Source organism: Salmo salar, chromosome 19 (genome assembly GCF_965601325.2).
Source record: "Salmo salar chromosome 19, fSalSal1, whole genome shotgun sequence".
Taxonomy (NCBI): Eukaryota; Metazoa; Chordata; class Actinopteri; order Salmoniformes; family Salmonidae; genus Salmo; species Salmo salar.
This window is the reverse complement of record NC_138309.1, coordinates 5,479,362-5,495,125: the sequence shown is the minus strand read 5'-3', so window position 1 is coordinate 5,495,125 and position 15,764 is coordinate 5,479,362. Positions and strand designations below refer to the sequence as shown.

At 44.5% G+C, this 15,764-nt stretch overlaps 1 protein-coding gene across 4 annotated transcripts in view; it reads right to left on the bottom strand.

The window, feature by feature from the left end:
- The window catches only part of prodh2 (proline dehydrogenase 2), a 40,842-nt gene that overhangs the window by 9,693 nt on the left and 15,385 nt on the right, over positions 1-15,764 (bottom strand). For all 4 annotated transcript variants that reach the window (XM_014157025.3, XM_045701998.2, XM_082965573.1 and 1 more), the window contains 3 exons: positions 14,379-14,459; positions 11,768-11,911; positions 228-394 (listed from right to left, as the gene is read on the bottom strand). In XM_014157025.3, coding sequence (XP_014012500.3) covers positions 228-394; positions 11,768-11,911; positions 14,379-14,459 — 392 coding nt within the window. The remainder of the gene's footprint in view (positions 1-227; positions 395-11,767; positions 11,912-14,378; positions 14,460-15,764) is intronic.

Here is a 15,764-nt window from a genome sequence, read left to right as displayed (position 1 = left end):
CTCGCGCTCACTATGTGTTTCGGAACCTCCCGATTTACAAATTAAGCACCGCACCAATCCAATGGTTTAATGCATGGGGAGGAGTGGACACAGGTGTAGACTTGAGGAGAAAGAATTGATTATTTGGACATTGGTTATTTGAACGTCGGGAGAGTGGTGCTTGGTGCACCACTCCGTAATATAACATCTTCCGTCACCCCAAAAACCGACATGCACAAGAGAGTTACCTGTCATTGGTGTGCTCCCAGGATTCGTGAACAGGTTCTGACCACCCCTCACTATTGGCCAGTTTCCTTTCTTTGTCCATGTACGCCCCTCTCACAAGCTTCACACCCAGACAGAAGGACTCGCTGATGGACAGGTGGACGTCCTTGAGCAGGAGAGACCGCGATTCCTGAAAAAAAAAGAGAGAGAGAGAGAGAGAGAGAGAGAGAGAGAGAGAGAGAGAGAGAGAGAGAGATTAGCAGGTATTGTATCAAGCACAATTGCATTATATAGGAAAAACATATGGTAAAACTGTTGTGAAATTGCTGAGTAGTGGGCTATACTGTAAATGAGTGTCATAGACAGCTGCTTGACAACACCTTTTACAAGAAACTCAGAAGTGACCCTACTTCCCAATTTCAGAATACTATCTTTTCTGTCCTAGATCGGTATTTAAGTTCTGGTCAGATAACCAAAAAAGAACATGACTTTTTGGCTATTCAACACCCTAAAATTGCCACTTTCTATAATTTGCCGAAATTACACAAGAATGTTACAAAACCTCCAGAGCGCCCTATTGTAGTGGGCATTGATGCAGTAACGGCCCCTCTATCTACTTTTGTTGACTTTTTTATTAGACCACTCGCAGAACAGCTCCCCTTCTTTGTAAAGGACACCAGTAGTATGATCTCTATTATTGAATCTCTTGATCCTCTTCCTGAGAATACCTTGTAAGTTACTTTTGATGTTGAGTCATTATACACAAATATTCCACACGAGGGCGGTATTGAAGCTATGGAACATTTTCTTCTGCAACGTGACCCTTATGAACTACCTTCCAGTGCCTGCATTATAACATTGGCTGAAATAGTACTCACACATAACTATTTCATGTTTCTAAATGATTTCTTTATTCAGACGAAGGGTAATGCTATGGGATCCCCCATGGCTCCTAACTATGTTAATTTGTATGTGAGTTACATAGAGAAACAGTCTATTTTCAATCCTCTCAAAAATGTTTTCTTGCCTTACATCATTATTTGGAAACGGTATATTGATGATATTTTGGTTCTATGGAGGGGTGATGCAAAACAGCTCCAGGCATTCCATGCTTTTCTTAACTCCTGTTCTGAACATTTGAGATTTACTATGCAATCTGATACACGTCAAATCAGTTTTCTTGATCTTCTGATCTTGTGTGAAAATAATGTTCTATACACTGATCTTTACAGGAAACCTACTGATCGTAACAGTTTGTTGAGGGCTGACAGTTGTCACCCACTTCCCTTGAAAAATAGTTTGCCCTACAGCCAATTCTGTCGAATCAAAAGAATTTGCAAAAAACAATCAGATTTCGACAGAAGTATGGCTGAGATGCAAAGAAAGTTCAAGGAGAGGGGGTAAAAAAATGATCAGATTAATATTGCCATTGATAAAATTCAAAACAAAACTAGACATGACCTTTTTCAAGGTCAGTCTCGCGAAAAGACACATTCTTGCGTTCTAACTACCCGCTATTCAAAGCGCTCTGAACAAATTAAGGGAATCGTTCACAAACATTGGCACATTCTAAAATACGATGATAGTCTCGGTAATGTGTTTTCAGACCTTCCCTTGGTCGTATTTACGCTGGGCAGAAATCTCAGAGACCAATTGGTACACTCTGATTTACCACCCCAAGATATTCCTGAACAACATCTATTTGCGCCCCTACTGGATGGAAATTACAAGTGTAATGGCTGTGCTCAATGCAATGGTACTTATAAATGTAGATCCTTCAAACACCCCCAAACAGGGAAATCGATCCCAATCAAAGGTGTTATTACATGCTCCACTAAGGCAGTTATTTATCTTATAACTTGTCCTTGTGGTAAAAATTATGTGGGTAAAACAAAGCGTGAATTAAAAGTACGTATCTCAGAGCATCGTAGCACCATTAGGTGCAAAAACTTGACTTACCCAGTTGCGGCCCACTTTTTGGAAGCAAACTACTCGATTTCGTCTCTGCGTTATATTGGCATCGAACATGTCACCCTCCCTAGGAGAGGGGGTGACCTTGATAATTTATTGTTAAAATGAGAGGCTGCCTGGATCTTTAACTTAAAGACCCTTGCACCCTTCGGTCTCAACATAGACTTTGATCTTATCCTGTTATGGATAGGGGGCAGTATTTTCACAGCCGGATAAAAAACGTACCCGATTTAATCTGATTATTACTCCTGCCCAGAAACTAGAATATGCATATAATTATTAACTTTGGATAGAAAACACTCCAAAGTTTCTAAAACTGTTTGAATGGTATCTGTGAGTATAACAGAACTCATTTGGCAGGCCAAAACCTGAGAAGATTCTGTACAGGAAGTACCCTGTCTGACCATTTCTTGGCCTTCTTGATTATCTCTATCCAAAACAGGGGATCTCTGCTGTTACGTGACACTTCCTACGGCTCCCATGGGCTCTCAGAAGGCGGCAAAAAGCTGAATCGTGGCTTTGCAGGCCCTGGCTGAAAAACATTAGCGCGTTTGGATAGTGGTCGGTCAGAGTACTATGAGACTGAGGCGCGTGCCCGAGTCGACTCCATGTTTACTTTCTCTCTCTTTGAACAAAAACAACCACTCCCGGTCGGAATATTATCGCTTTTTTACGAGAAAAATGGCATAAAAATTGATTTTAAACAGCGGTTGACATGCTTCGAAGTACGGTAATGGAATATTTAGATTTTTTTTGTCACGAAATGCGTCGTGCTCGTGACCCTTATTTACACTTCGGATAGTGTCTTGAACGCACGAACAAAACGCCGCTATTTGGATATAACTATGGATTATTTTGAACCAAACCAACATTTGTTATTGAAGTAGCAGTCCTGGGAGTGCATTCTGATGAAGAACACCAAAAGTAATCAAACTTTTCTAATAGTAAATCGGAGTTTGGTCAGGGCTAAACGTGGTGGGTGTCAAAATAGCTAGCCGTGATGGCTGGGCTATCTACTCAGAATATTGCAAAATGTGCTTTCCCCCGAAAAGCTATTTTAAAATCGGACACCTCGATTGCACAAAGGAGTTCTGTATCTATAATTCTTAAAATAATTGTTATGTTTTTTGTGAACGTTTATCGTGAGTAATGTAGTAAATTCACCGGAAGTGTTCGGTGGGAATGCTAGTTCTGAACGTCACATGCTAATGTAAAAAGCTGGTTTTTGATATAAATATGAACTTGATTGAACAAAACATGCATGTATTGTATAACATAATGTCCTAGGCGTGTCATCTGATGAAGATCATCAAAGGTTAGTGCTGCATTTAGCTGTGGTTTTGTTTTTTGTGACATTATATGCTAGCTTGAAAAATGGGTGTCTGATTATTTCTGGCTGGGTACTCTGCTGACATAATCTAATGTTTTGCTTTCGCTGTAAAGCCTTTTGAAATCGGACAGTGTGGTTAGATAAAGGAGAGTCTTGTCTTTAAAATGCTGTGAAATAGTCATATGTTTGAAAAATTGAAGTTTTTGTATTTTTGAGGAATTTGTAATTCGCGCCACGCCTATCATTGGATATTGGAGCAGGTGTTCCGCTAGCGAAACGTCTAGATGTAAGAGGTTTTAAGCCATTCTTGTGATTATTGTGACTTTGCCATTGTAATTGTTTGTAAGCTTGTGTAATCTGAAATGAATCTATGATCGTATGCTTTCCATTTGTTTTTTTGTATGCTGTTCTTTGTATGCCATTTTTATATTTGAGAATTAACCAATGATATTAGGCCACACTTGGCCATGATTACAGACACCTGTGTGTCTTTTGACACTATATAAACGAGTCATCTCGCAGTGTTTGATCATACCCTGATGAAGACAGCTTGGCTGTCGAAACGTTGGATATTACATTTTTGCATCTGAGCTCCTAGAGTGTGCGGCTCTCCCTTATTTTCAAGTTTTCTACTCCGCTAGCCAGCACCTCGCCTTAATAGGTGTGCGTTTCTTTATCTTCTAGATTGAGTAGTGGGCTATGACTAGGTTCGTCATTAAGCTCCTACGTTACTCCTGATTCTGCAATTAATTTGCTGCTTCATTCATTTACAATCTATAGTAATATAAGGACACTGAAAGAGGGCTTGTCCTCATCAAGGGTCACAAAAACTACATTTAACACTTGGGAGTCACCAGGAAATAAGACCCTGTACATACAGTTGAAGTCGGAAGTTTACATACACTTAGGTTGGAGTCATTAAAACTCGTTTTTCAACCACTCCACAAATTTCTTGTTAACGAACTATAGTTTTGGCAAGTCGGTTAGGACATCCACTTTGTGCATGACACAAGTCATTTTTCCAACAATTGTTTACAGACAGAAAATGTAACTTATATTTCACTGTATCACAATTCCAGTGGGTCAGAAGTTAACATACACTAAGTTGACTGTGCCTTTAAACAGCGTGGAAAATTCCATAAAATGATGTCATGGCTTTAGAAGCTTCTGATAGGCTAATTGACACCATTTGAGTCAATTGGAGGTGTACCTGTGGATGTATTTCAAGGCCTACCGTCAAACTCAGTGCGTCTTTGCTTGACATCATGGGAAAATCAAAAGAAATCAGCCAAGACCTCAGAAAATAAATGATAGACCTCCACAAGCCTGGTTCATCCTTGGGAGCAATTTCCAAACGCCTGAAGGTACGACATTCATCTGTACAAACAATAGTACGCAAGTATAAACACCATGGGACCATGCAGCCGTCATACCGCTCAGGAAGGAGATGCGTTCTGTCTCCTAGAGATGAATGTACTTTGGTGCAAAAAGTGCAAATCAATCCCAGAACAACAGCAAAGGACCTTGTGAAGATACTGGAGGAAACAGGTACAAACATATCTATATCCACAGTAAAATGAGTCCTATATCGACATAACCTGAAAGACCGCTCAGCAAGGAAGAAGCCACTGCTCCAAAACTGCCATAAAAAAGTCAGACTACGGTTTGCAACTGCGCATGGGGACAAAGATCGTACTTTTTGGAGAAATGTCCTCTGGTCAGATTAAACAAAAATAGAACTGTTTGGCCATAATGACCATCGTCATGTTTGGAGGAAAAAGGGGAGATGCTTGCAAGCCAAAGAACACCATCCCAACCGTGAAGCATGGGGGTGGCAGCATCATGTTGTGGGGTGCTTTGCTGCAGGAGGGACTGGTGCACTTCACAAAATAGATGGCATCATGAGGATGGAAAATGATGTGGATATATTGAAGCAACATCTCAAGACATCAGTCAGGAAGTTAAAGCTTGGTCGCAAATGGGTCTTCCAAATGGACAATGACCCCCAAGCATACTTCTAAAGTTGTGGACAACAAAGTCAAGGTATTGGGGTGGCCATCACAAAGCCCTGACCTCAATCCCATAGAACATTTGTGGGCAGAACTGAAAAAGCGTGTGGGAGCAAGGAGGCTGTCATAGTCGTGTTTGTAGGTGGCAGGGAAGTCAGGCGCAGGAGAAACCAACTTGGTTAAACTGGAGTATTTTAATTAACCTCCCGCACCTCAGCCTCCTGGAGCGGGCCAGCCACCACCGGCCTGAGGAGAGACACATTAAAATGATGAACTGATCAATGATGGTTAGAAGACTGGTGACGTCGACCGCCGAGCACCACCCGAGCAAGGAGGGGCAAAGACTTCGGCAGAAGTCGTGACAGTACCCCCCCTGATGCGCGGCTCAAGCAACGCGTCGACACCGGCCTCGGGGACGACCCGGAGGATGAGGTGCAGGGCGATCCGGATGGAGAACTCTCGCAGCAGGGAAGGATCTAACACATCCTCTGGACCGTACCCCTCCCAGTCCACGAGGTACTGAAGGCCCCTCGCCCAACGTCTTGAATCCAGGATGGATCGAACAGAGTACGTCGGGGCTCCCTCAATGTCCAGAGGGGGCGGAGGAACCTCCCGCACCTCAGCCTCCTGGAGCAGGCCAGCCACCACCGGCCTGAGGAGAGACACATGGAACGAGGGGTTAATGTAGTAATGGGGGGGAAGCTTTAACCTATAACATACCTCGTTCACTCTCCTCAGGACTTTAAATGGCCGCACAAACTGCAGACCAGCTTCCGGCAGGGCAGGTGGAGGGGCAGGTTTCTGGTCGAGAGCCAGACCCTGTCCCCCGGTGCGAACACCGGGGCCTCACTGCGGTGACGGTCTGCGGCAACTTTCTGCCGCGTACGGCGCGCTGAAGGCGGACATGAGCGGAGTCCCAGGTTTCCTCGGCACGCCGGAACCAGTCGTCCACCGCAGGAGCCTCAGTCTGACTCTGATGACAAGGAGCCAGAACCGGCTGATACCCCAATACACACTGAAAGGGAGAGAGGTTAGTGGATGAGTGGCGGAGCGAGTTCTGAGCCATCTCTGCCCAGGGCACGAACTCCGCCCACTCCCCCGACCTATCCTGGCAATAAGACCTCAAAAACCTACCCACATCCTGGTTAACTCTCTCCACCTGCCCGTTACTCTCAGGGTGAAAACCTGAGGTAAGGCTGACGGAGACCCCCAGACGTTCCATGAACGCCTTCCAGACCCTTGAAGTGAACTGGGGACCCCAATCAGACACTATATCCTCAGGCACCCCGTAGTGCCAAAAGATGTGTGTAAACAGAGACTCCGCCGTTTGTAGGGCCTTTACCTCGGGAACCGAGGTAAAGAGAGCCTTCAGTTTCCTCAAAGCCCTGTCTGCCCCAGCCGACCACTGCAAACGCACCGGACCCCCCTTCAACAGTGAGGTAATGGGAGCAGCTACCTGACCAAAACCCCGGATAAACCTCCGGTAGTAATTGGCAAACCCTAAAAATCGCTGCACCTCCTTCACCGTGGTTGGAGTCGGCCAATTAGGCACGGCTGCAATGCGGTCACTTTCCATCTGCACTCCTGACGTGGATAGGCGATACCCTAAGAAGGAGACGGACTGTTGACAGGCATTTCTCAGCCTTGACATACAGGTCATGCTCCAACAGGCGACCAAGCACTCTGCGCACCAGGGACACATGCTCGGCGCGTGTAGCGGAGTATATCAGAATGTCATCGATATACACCACTACACCCTGCCCGTGCAGGTCCCTGAAAATCTCGTCTACAAAAGATTGGAAGACTGATGGAGCATTCTTCGACCCGTATGGCATGACGAGATACTCATATAATGCCCTGAGGTGGTACTAAATTATGTCTTCTACTCGTCTACATCTCGGATACACACCAGGTTGTACGCACTCCTGAGATCCAGTTTAGTGAAGAAGCACGCCCCGTGCATTAACTCAATCGCCGTGGCGATTAGAGGTAGCGGGTAACTGTACCCCACCGTGATTTTATTAAGACCTCGATAATCAATGCACGGGCGCAGACCTCCATCCTTCTTCTTCACAAAAAAGAAACTCGAGGAGACGGGTGAAATGGAGGACCTAATGTACCCCTGACGCAGGGATTCTGAGATATATGTCTCCATAGCCACCGTCTACGCTTGCGACAGGGGATACACGTGACTCTTAGGAAGTGCAGTGTCTACCATGAGATTTATCACACAATCCCCCTGTCAATGGGGTGGTAATTGAGTCGCCTTCTGAGAGCCAAATCGGCATATTCGGGGGGAATGCGCACGGTGGAGACCTGATCTGGACTTTTCACCGTAGTAGCACCAATGGAAACCCCTACACACCTACCTGAGCACTCTCGCGACCACCCCGTGAGAGCCCTCTGTGGCCAAGAAAAAGTGGGGTTATGACTAGTTAACCAAGGTAGGCCCAGCACCACGGGATACGCAGGAGTGTCAATAAGGAAAATACACATTTTTTCCTTCTGACACCCCTGCGTCACCATACTCAAAGGAGCTGTGGCCTCCTTGATCAACCCTGACCCTAATGGTCGATTATCTAAGGTGTGAATGGGGAAAGGCACATCCACGGGTACAATGGGGATCCCTAAACTATGAGCAAAAGCTTGATCAATGAAATTCTCAGCCGCGCCTGAATCTACAAGCGCCTTATGCTGGGAACGCGGGGAAAAATCAGGAAAAGTAACAGACACAAATATATGTGCAACAGAGGGCTCTGGATGAGAATGGTGCCTACTCACCTGGGGTGGCGCCAGAGCGCCCTGCCTTCTACCTCGATTCCCAGAGGAACCTACCCGGCACCGACTAGCAGTGTGACCTCTGCGGCCACCGATGGTGCACGAGCAGGAACCCCCTCCAGTCTCCCTGTGCATCCTCCCTCCCAGTTCCATGGGTAGAGGAGAGGGGGTGCGGGAGGATGGAACCACCAGACCCCGATCTGTACGTCCGCGAGCAGCCAGCAGGTTGTCCAGCCGGATGTACAGATCCACCAGCTGGTCGAAGGTGAGGGTGGTGTCTCTGCAGGCCAACTCCCAAAGCACGTCCTCACGCAGACTGCAGAGGTAATGGTGGATCAGGGCCCTGTGATTCCGTCCCGTAACGGCTGCCAGGGTCCTGAACTCCAGGGCAAAATCCTGGACGCTCCACGTCTCCTGCCTCAGATGGTAGAGGCGCTCACCCACCGCTCTGCCCTCGGGTGGGTGGCCGAAAGCTGCCCGAAAACGGCGGGTGAATTCCTCATAATGGTCCAACGCCGCATCTCCTTCTCCACACACAGCGCTGGCCCACTCCAGGGCTCTCCCTGTGAGGCACGAGACGAGCGCGAAACTCTTCTCACGGTCAGTTGGAACTGGGTGGACCGTGGCCAGATAAAGTTCTAATTGGAGTAGGAAACCCTGGCAGTTGGCAGCACTTCCGTCGTAACCCTGAGGCATGGCTAGACGGATGCCACCGGGAACAGGTTGACAAGGGGCGCTCCAGATAGACCCCGGTTGGGCTGGTGGAGGCGCTGGATGAATTCCCTGTCTCTTCCAGCGGTCCATATTCTGGACAACGCGATCCATGGCGGCGCACAGATGGTGTAGCTTCTCTGCATTCTCCTGGATGCGCTCCTCCACCTCCCTGTCCGGGGTATCTTCTCCTGCTGACTTCAATATTTTGGTCAGTGATTCTGTCATAGTCGTGTTTGTAGGTGGCAGGGAAGTCAGGCGCAGGAGAAACCAACTTGGTTAAACTGGAGTATTTTAATTAACAAAAAAAAAAAACTCCAAAACCAAAGTACACAAATAACATGGGTAAAAATAACCCGTCGCACACCGATACAAAATACACGCGTACATAACTCAAAAACAATCACTGACAAGGACATGAGGGAAAACACAGGGTTACATACACAACATGTAATGAATGGGATTGGAACCAGGTGTGTAGGAAGACAAGACAAAACCAATGGAAAATGAAAAACTGATCAATGATGGCAAGAAGACCGGTGACGTCGACCGCCGAGCACCACCCGAGCAAGGAGGGGCATCGACTTCGGCAGAAGTCGTGACAGAGGCCTACAAACCTGACTCAGTTACACCAGCTCTGTCAGGAGGAATGGGCCAAAATTCACCCAACTTATTGTGGGAAGCTTGTGAAAGGCTACCCGAAACGTTTGACCCAAGTTAAACAATTTAAAGGCAATGCTACCAAATACTAATTGAGTGTATGTAAAGTTCTGACCCACTGGGAATGTGATGAAAGAAATACAAGCTGAAATAAATCATTCTCTCTATTATTATTATGACATTTCACATTCTAAAAATAAAGTGGTGAGCCTAACTGACCTAAAACAGGGAATGTTTACTAGGATTAAATGTCAGGAACTGTGAAAAACTGAGTTTAAATGTATTTGGCTAAGGTGTATGTAAACTTCCGACTTCAACTGTAAACAGAGCATTCGGAAAGTATTCAGACACCTTGACTTTTCCACGTTTTGTTACGTTACAGTTTTATTCTAAAATATATATTTTTTTAATCCTCATCAATCTACACACTATACACCATAATGAAAAAACAAAAGATCATGTGGATAAGTATTCAGACACTTTACTCAGTACTTTGTTGAAGAACCATTGGCAGTGATTACACCCTCGAGTCTTTTTGGGTATTGGCACACCTGTATTTGGGGAGTTTCTCCCATTCTTCTCTGCAGATCCTCTCAAGCTCTGTCAGGTTGGAGGGGAGTGTCGCTGCACAGCTATTTTCAGGTCTCTCCAGAGATGTTCAATTGGGTTCAAGTCCGGGCTCTGGCTGGGCCCCTCAAGGACATTCAGGGACTTGTCCCAAAGCCACTCCTGCGTTGTCTTGGCTGTGTGCTTAGGGTCATTGTCCTGTTGGAATGTGAACCTTCGGCCCAGTCCGACCTCCTGAGCACTCTGGAGCAGGTTTTCATCAAGGATCTCTCTGTACTTTGCTCCATTCATCTTTCCCTCCATCCTGACTAGTCTCCGAGTCCCTGCCGCTGAAAAAAATCCCCACAGCGTGATGCTGCCACCTCCATGGTTCACCGTAGGGATGGTATTGGCCAGGTGATGAGCGGTGCCTGGTTTCCTCCAGAGTTGATGCATGACATTCAGGCCAAAGAGTTCAATCTTGGTTTCATCAGACCAGAGAATCTTGTTTCTCATGGTCTGAGAATCCTTTAGGTACATTTTGGCAAACTCCAAGTGGGCTGTCATGTGCCTTTTACTGAGGAGTGTCTTCCGTCTATCCACTCTACCATAAAAGCCTGATTGGTGGAGTGCTGCAAAGATGGTTGTCCTTCTGGAAGGTTCTTCAATCTCCACAGAGGAACTCTGGAGCTTTGTCAGAGTGACGATCGGGTTCTTGGTCACCTCCCCGACCAAGGCCTTTGTCCCCGATTGCTCAGTTTGGCCGTACGGCCAGCTCTAGGAAGAGTCTTGGTGGTTACAAAGCTTCTTCCATTTAAGAATGATGGAGGCCACTGTGTTCTTGGGGACCTTCAATGCTGCAGAAATGTTTTGGTACCATTCCCTAGACCGGTGCCTCGACATAATCCTGTCTTGGAGCTCTACGGACAATTCCTTTGACCTCATGGCTTGTTTTTTGTTCTGACATGCACTGTCAACTGTTGGACCTTATATAGACAGGTGTGTGCCTTTCCAAATCATGTCCATTCAATTGAATTTACCACAGGTGGACTCCAATTAAGTTGTAGAAACATCTCAAGGATGATCAGTGGAAACAGGATGCAGCTGTGCTCAATTTTGAGTCTCATAGCAAAGGGTCTGAATACTTATGTAAATAAGGTATTTATGTATTTTATTTTTAATACATTTGCAAAAATGTCAAAAAACCTGTTTGCTTTGTCATTACAGGGTATTGTGTGTAGATTCAAATTCTACTTCTTCCACTTTAGAATAAGGCTGTAATCGAACAAAATCTGGAAAAAGTGAAGGAGTCTGAATACTTTCCGAATGCACTGTAAGTTCTAGAACTGATGTAAAACACATTTGGTTGAGACAATGAATAGATATTTCTGCTGAGAATGTCTGCGCAATTTTTTTTACACAACCATTCATTGTGGAGAAACAAATAGAGAGGGAAGGAGAGAGAGAGAGAGAGAGAGAGAGAGAGAGGGGGAGGGAGAGAGAGAAACAGCAAGAGGGGGATGAATAGGAATCAAAATGGAGCTGAAAAGTAGACTACCTTAAGGTAACACTGGTAGGTGTTCCAGATCCAGGCGCCATCTTGGTTGAACTTCTTCATCATGGCCATGGTGACGAGTGAGAGGGCGGGGTTCATGTATGTATACTCTGCGTCGACCAGAACTCGCACTTTGTTGGCACTGGTCTGAGAATGAAACACATAGAGTAATGGCACTTTGGTAACACTTTACCTAAAGTGATTCTTATGTCTATAATGTGTAGGCCAGGGCTTTCCAACCCTGTTCCTGGAGAGCTACCGGCCTGTAGGTTTTCAATCCAAGCCCAGTTGTAATTAACCTGATTCAGTTGATCAACCAGCTAATTATTAGAATCAGGTATGCTAGATTAGGGTTGGAGTGAAAACCTACAGGACGTTAGCTCTCCAGGAACAGTGTTGGAGACCATGACCATGTAATTAAAAAGCAGATAGTATGTTAGTACATGTGAATACAATGTTGTAACTACAGTTATTAATGAGTAGTTACATACATGTAACTGCCCAAATAAAGGAAACACCGACATAAAGTGTCTTAACAGGGTGCTGTGTCACCATGAGCCATAGCAGCTTCAATGCACCTTGTATTAGCCTTGGCCAGGTCGCAATTGTAAATGAGAACTTGTTCTCAATTTGCCTACCTGGTTAAATAAAGGTTAAATAAATAAATAAATAAAACATTAAAAAATGTATTCTACTAGTGTCTGGAACTCTATTGGAGGGATGCGACACCATTCTTCCATGAGAAATACTATAATTTGGTGTTTTGTTGATGGTGGTGGAAAACACCATCTCAGGCTCTGCTCCAGAAGAAGTGTTCAATTTGGGTTGAGATCTGATAACTGAGACGGCCATGGCATATGATTTACATTATTTTCATGCTTATCAAACCATCTACTCAAGTGTTTCCATTATTTTAGCAGTTACAGTTGAAGTTGGAAGTTTACATACACCTTAGCCAAATACATTTAATCTCAGTTTTTCACAATTCCTGACATTTAATCCTTGTAAAAATTCCCTGTTTTAGGTCAGTTAGGATCACCACTTTATTTTTTAAGAATGTGAAATGTCAGAATAATAGTGGAGAGAATGATTTATTTCAGCTTTTATTTCTTTCATCACATTCCCAGTGGGTCAGAAGTTTACATACACTCAATTAGTATTTGCTAGCATTGCCTTTAAATTGTTTAACTTGGGTCAAACGTTTCGGGTAGCCTTCTACAAGCTTCCCACAACAAGTTGGGTGTTTGTAGGCCTCCTTGCTCGCACACACTTTTTCAGTTCTGCCCACACATTTTCTATGGAATTGAGGTCAGGGCTTTGTGATGGCCACTCCAATACCTTGACTTTGTTGTCCTTAAGCCATTTTGCCACAACTTTGGAAGTATGCTTGAGGTTATTGTCCACTTGGAAGACCCATTTGGGACCAAGCTTTAACTTCCTGACTGATGTCTTGAAATGTTGCTTCAATATATCCAAATAATTTTCCTTCCTCATGATGTGAAGTGCACCAGTCTCCCCTGCAGCAAAGCACCCCCACAACACAATGCTGCCACCCCCGTGCTTCACGTTTGGGATGGTGTTCTTCGGCTTGCAAGCATCCCCCTTTTTCCTCCAAACATGACAATGGTCACTATGGCCAATATTTTTGTTTCATCAGACCAGACGGCATTTCTCCAAAAAGTACGATCTTTGTCCCCGTGTGCAGTTGCAAACCGTTGACTGGCTTTTTTATGGCAGTTTTGGAGCAGTGGCTTCTTCCTTGCTGAGCGGCCTCTCAGGTTATGTCGATATAGGACTCGTTTTACTGGGGATATAGATACGTGGTACCGTCAGGCGTTTGGAAATTGCTCCCAAGGATGAACCAGGCTTGTGGAGGTCTACAATTATTTTTCTGAGGTCTTGGCTGATTTCTTTAGATTTTCCCATGATGTCAAGCTAAGAGGCACTGAGTTTGAAGGTAGGCCTTGAAATACATCCACAGGTACACCTCCAATTGACTCAAATGATGTCAATAAGCCTATCAGAAGCTTCTAAAGCCATGACATCATTTTATGGAATTTTCCACGCTGTTTAAAGGCACAGTCAACTTAGTGTATGTAAACTTCTGACCCACTGGAATTGTGATACAGTGAATTAAAAGTGAAATAATCTGTCTGTAAACAATTGTTGGAAAAATGACTTGTGTCATGCACAAAGTAGATGTCCTAAATGACTTTCCAAAACTGTAGTTTGTTAACAAATAATTTGTGGAGTGGTTGAAAAACAATTTTTAATGACTCCAACCTAAGTGTATGTAAGCTTCCGACTTCAACTGTAACTGTAGGTACAAGGGATATTTAAGGTAAAGTTTTACCGACTCTTTTACATCTAACTTCATGACAGGAATATCATTACATGTGGAAAACAAGATATATTACGGGGCACATGGTGCATTGAAGCAAGAAATATAATTTCATGTGGAAAAGAAGATACAGGACACATGGGGCATCTAAGTATAAAAGTATAAATAAATGTATGTGGACAATACCAGTGTAGGCTGTAATATTTGCATAAGCAAATAACAGGTGCCAATATTTCAGAATTTATGAAAATACATATTTTTTTCTCTCCATACCTCTCCCACTTTGTTGAGCCTCTGAAGGCCGCACAGGAAATGTGTGTTCTCGCTCTCCTGTAAACCGGGGAAGCTGATTGGCTGTGAGAAACAGGACCAGACAGTGGATCAGTCATCACTCTAGACCAGGTATTCCCAAACTAGGGGGGTACGCCAAATAAAAATGTGATACACATAATAAAAATAAATTAAAAAATCTACATTTTTTTCACGTTTTCAAACAGTCCATTTAGTAAGGCCATAGAGACACATACCAGCTCTACTGGTAGTACTGCTACTACCAGCAGTACTACACCTGCACCTGTCGATGACACAAGTTGTTCTGCTTCCACGAGCACATCCAATGCTAGCATCAGTAATTCTACATTTGTTGTTAGGCCAACTAGCATGGACACTGACAGTTATGAATCTGATGCAACCGAAGAGCTACTGCCCCCTTACCCGGGAATGCACCGAACAACAGACAGGGACGTTGGACCATCGAAGAGGCACCAATATGATGAGAACTACATTGATTTGGGGTTCACTTGGGAGTAGTACCTTTCCTCAGCCACAGTGTGTTAAATTTGCAAAAGTACTATCTCACAACTCAATGAAACCTTCACTATTGCGCAGACATTTAGAAACAAAACATGCCAATTTGAAAAATTAGCCTCAGGAGTTTTTGGAGTGAGAATTAAGACGACTTTTGAGTAGTAACACATGTATAAAAGCAACAGGTACCAATAATAAGAAGGGGCTAGAAGCGTCTTATATGGTGAGCTACCCAAGTGGCTAGGACAGACAAGCCCCATACTATTGTGGATTACTTAATTCTTCCTGCTGCCACAAGATATGGCTGGGACAATGCTGGGGAAAAGGCCCATAAAACTATACAGACAATGCATCAGTGACATGGCTGGAGATGTAATGAAACAATTACTGCTTCGCATACAAGCCAGTGAATTCTATGCATTACAGCTGGATGAGTCAACAGACGTGGCGGGCCTGGCACAGCTCCTGGTATATGTCCGTTACGTTTATGGGGGGACAATTAAGGAAGACATCCTCTTATGCAAACCACTGGAAACCAGGAGAACAGAAGAGGATATTTTTAAAGTACTGGACAGTTTTGTGACATCAAATGGACTTTGGTGGTCAAGATGTGTATAAACATTCAGAAGTGCGCTGGTTATCAAGGGGCAAAGCATTGACACGTTTTTTTTAAATTGAGAGACAAGCTTAAAGTTTTCTTTACTGACCATAATTTTCACTTGTCTGACCCCTTGCATGATGTCGAGTTTCCAACACGACTAGCCTATCTGGGTGATGTTTTTTCTCGCCTGAATGATCTGAATCTAGGATAACAGGGACTCTCCGCAACTATATTCAATGTGCGGGACAAAA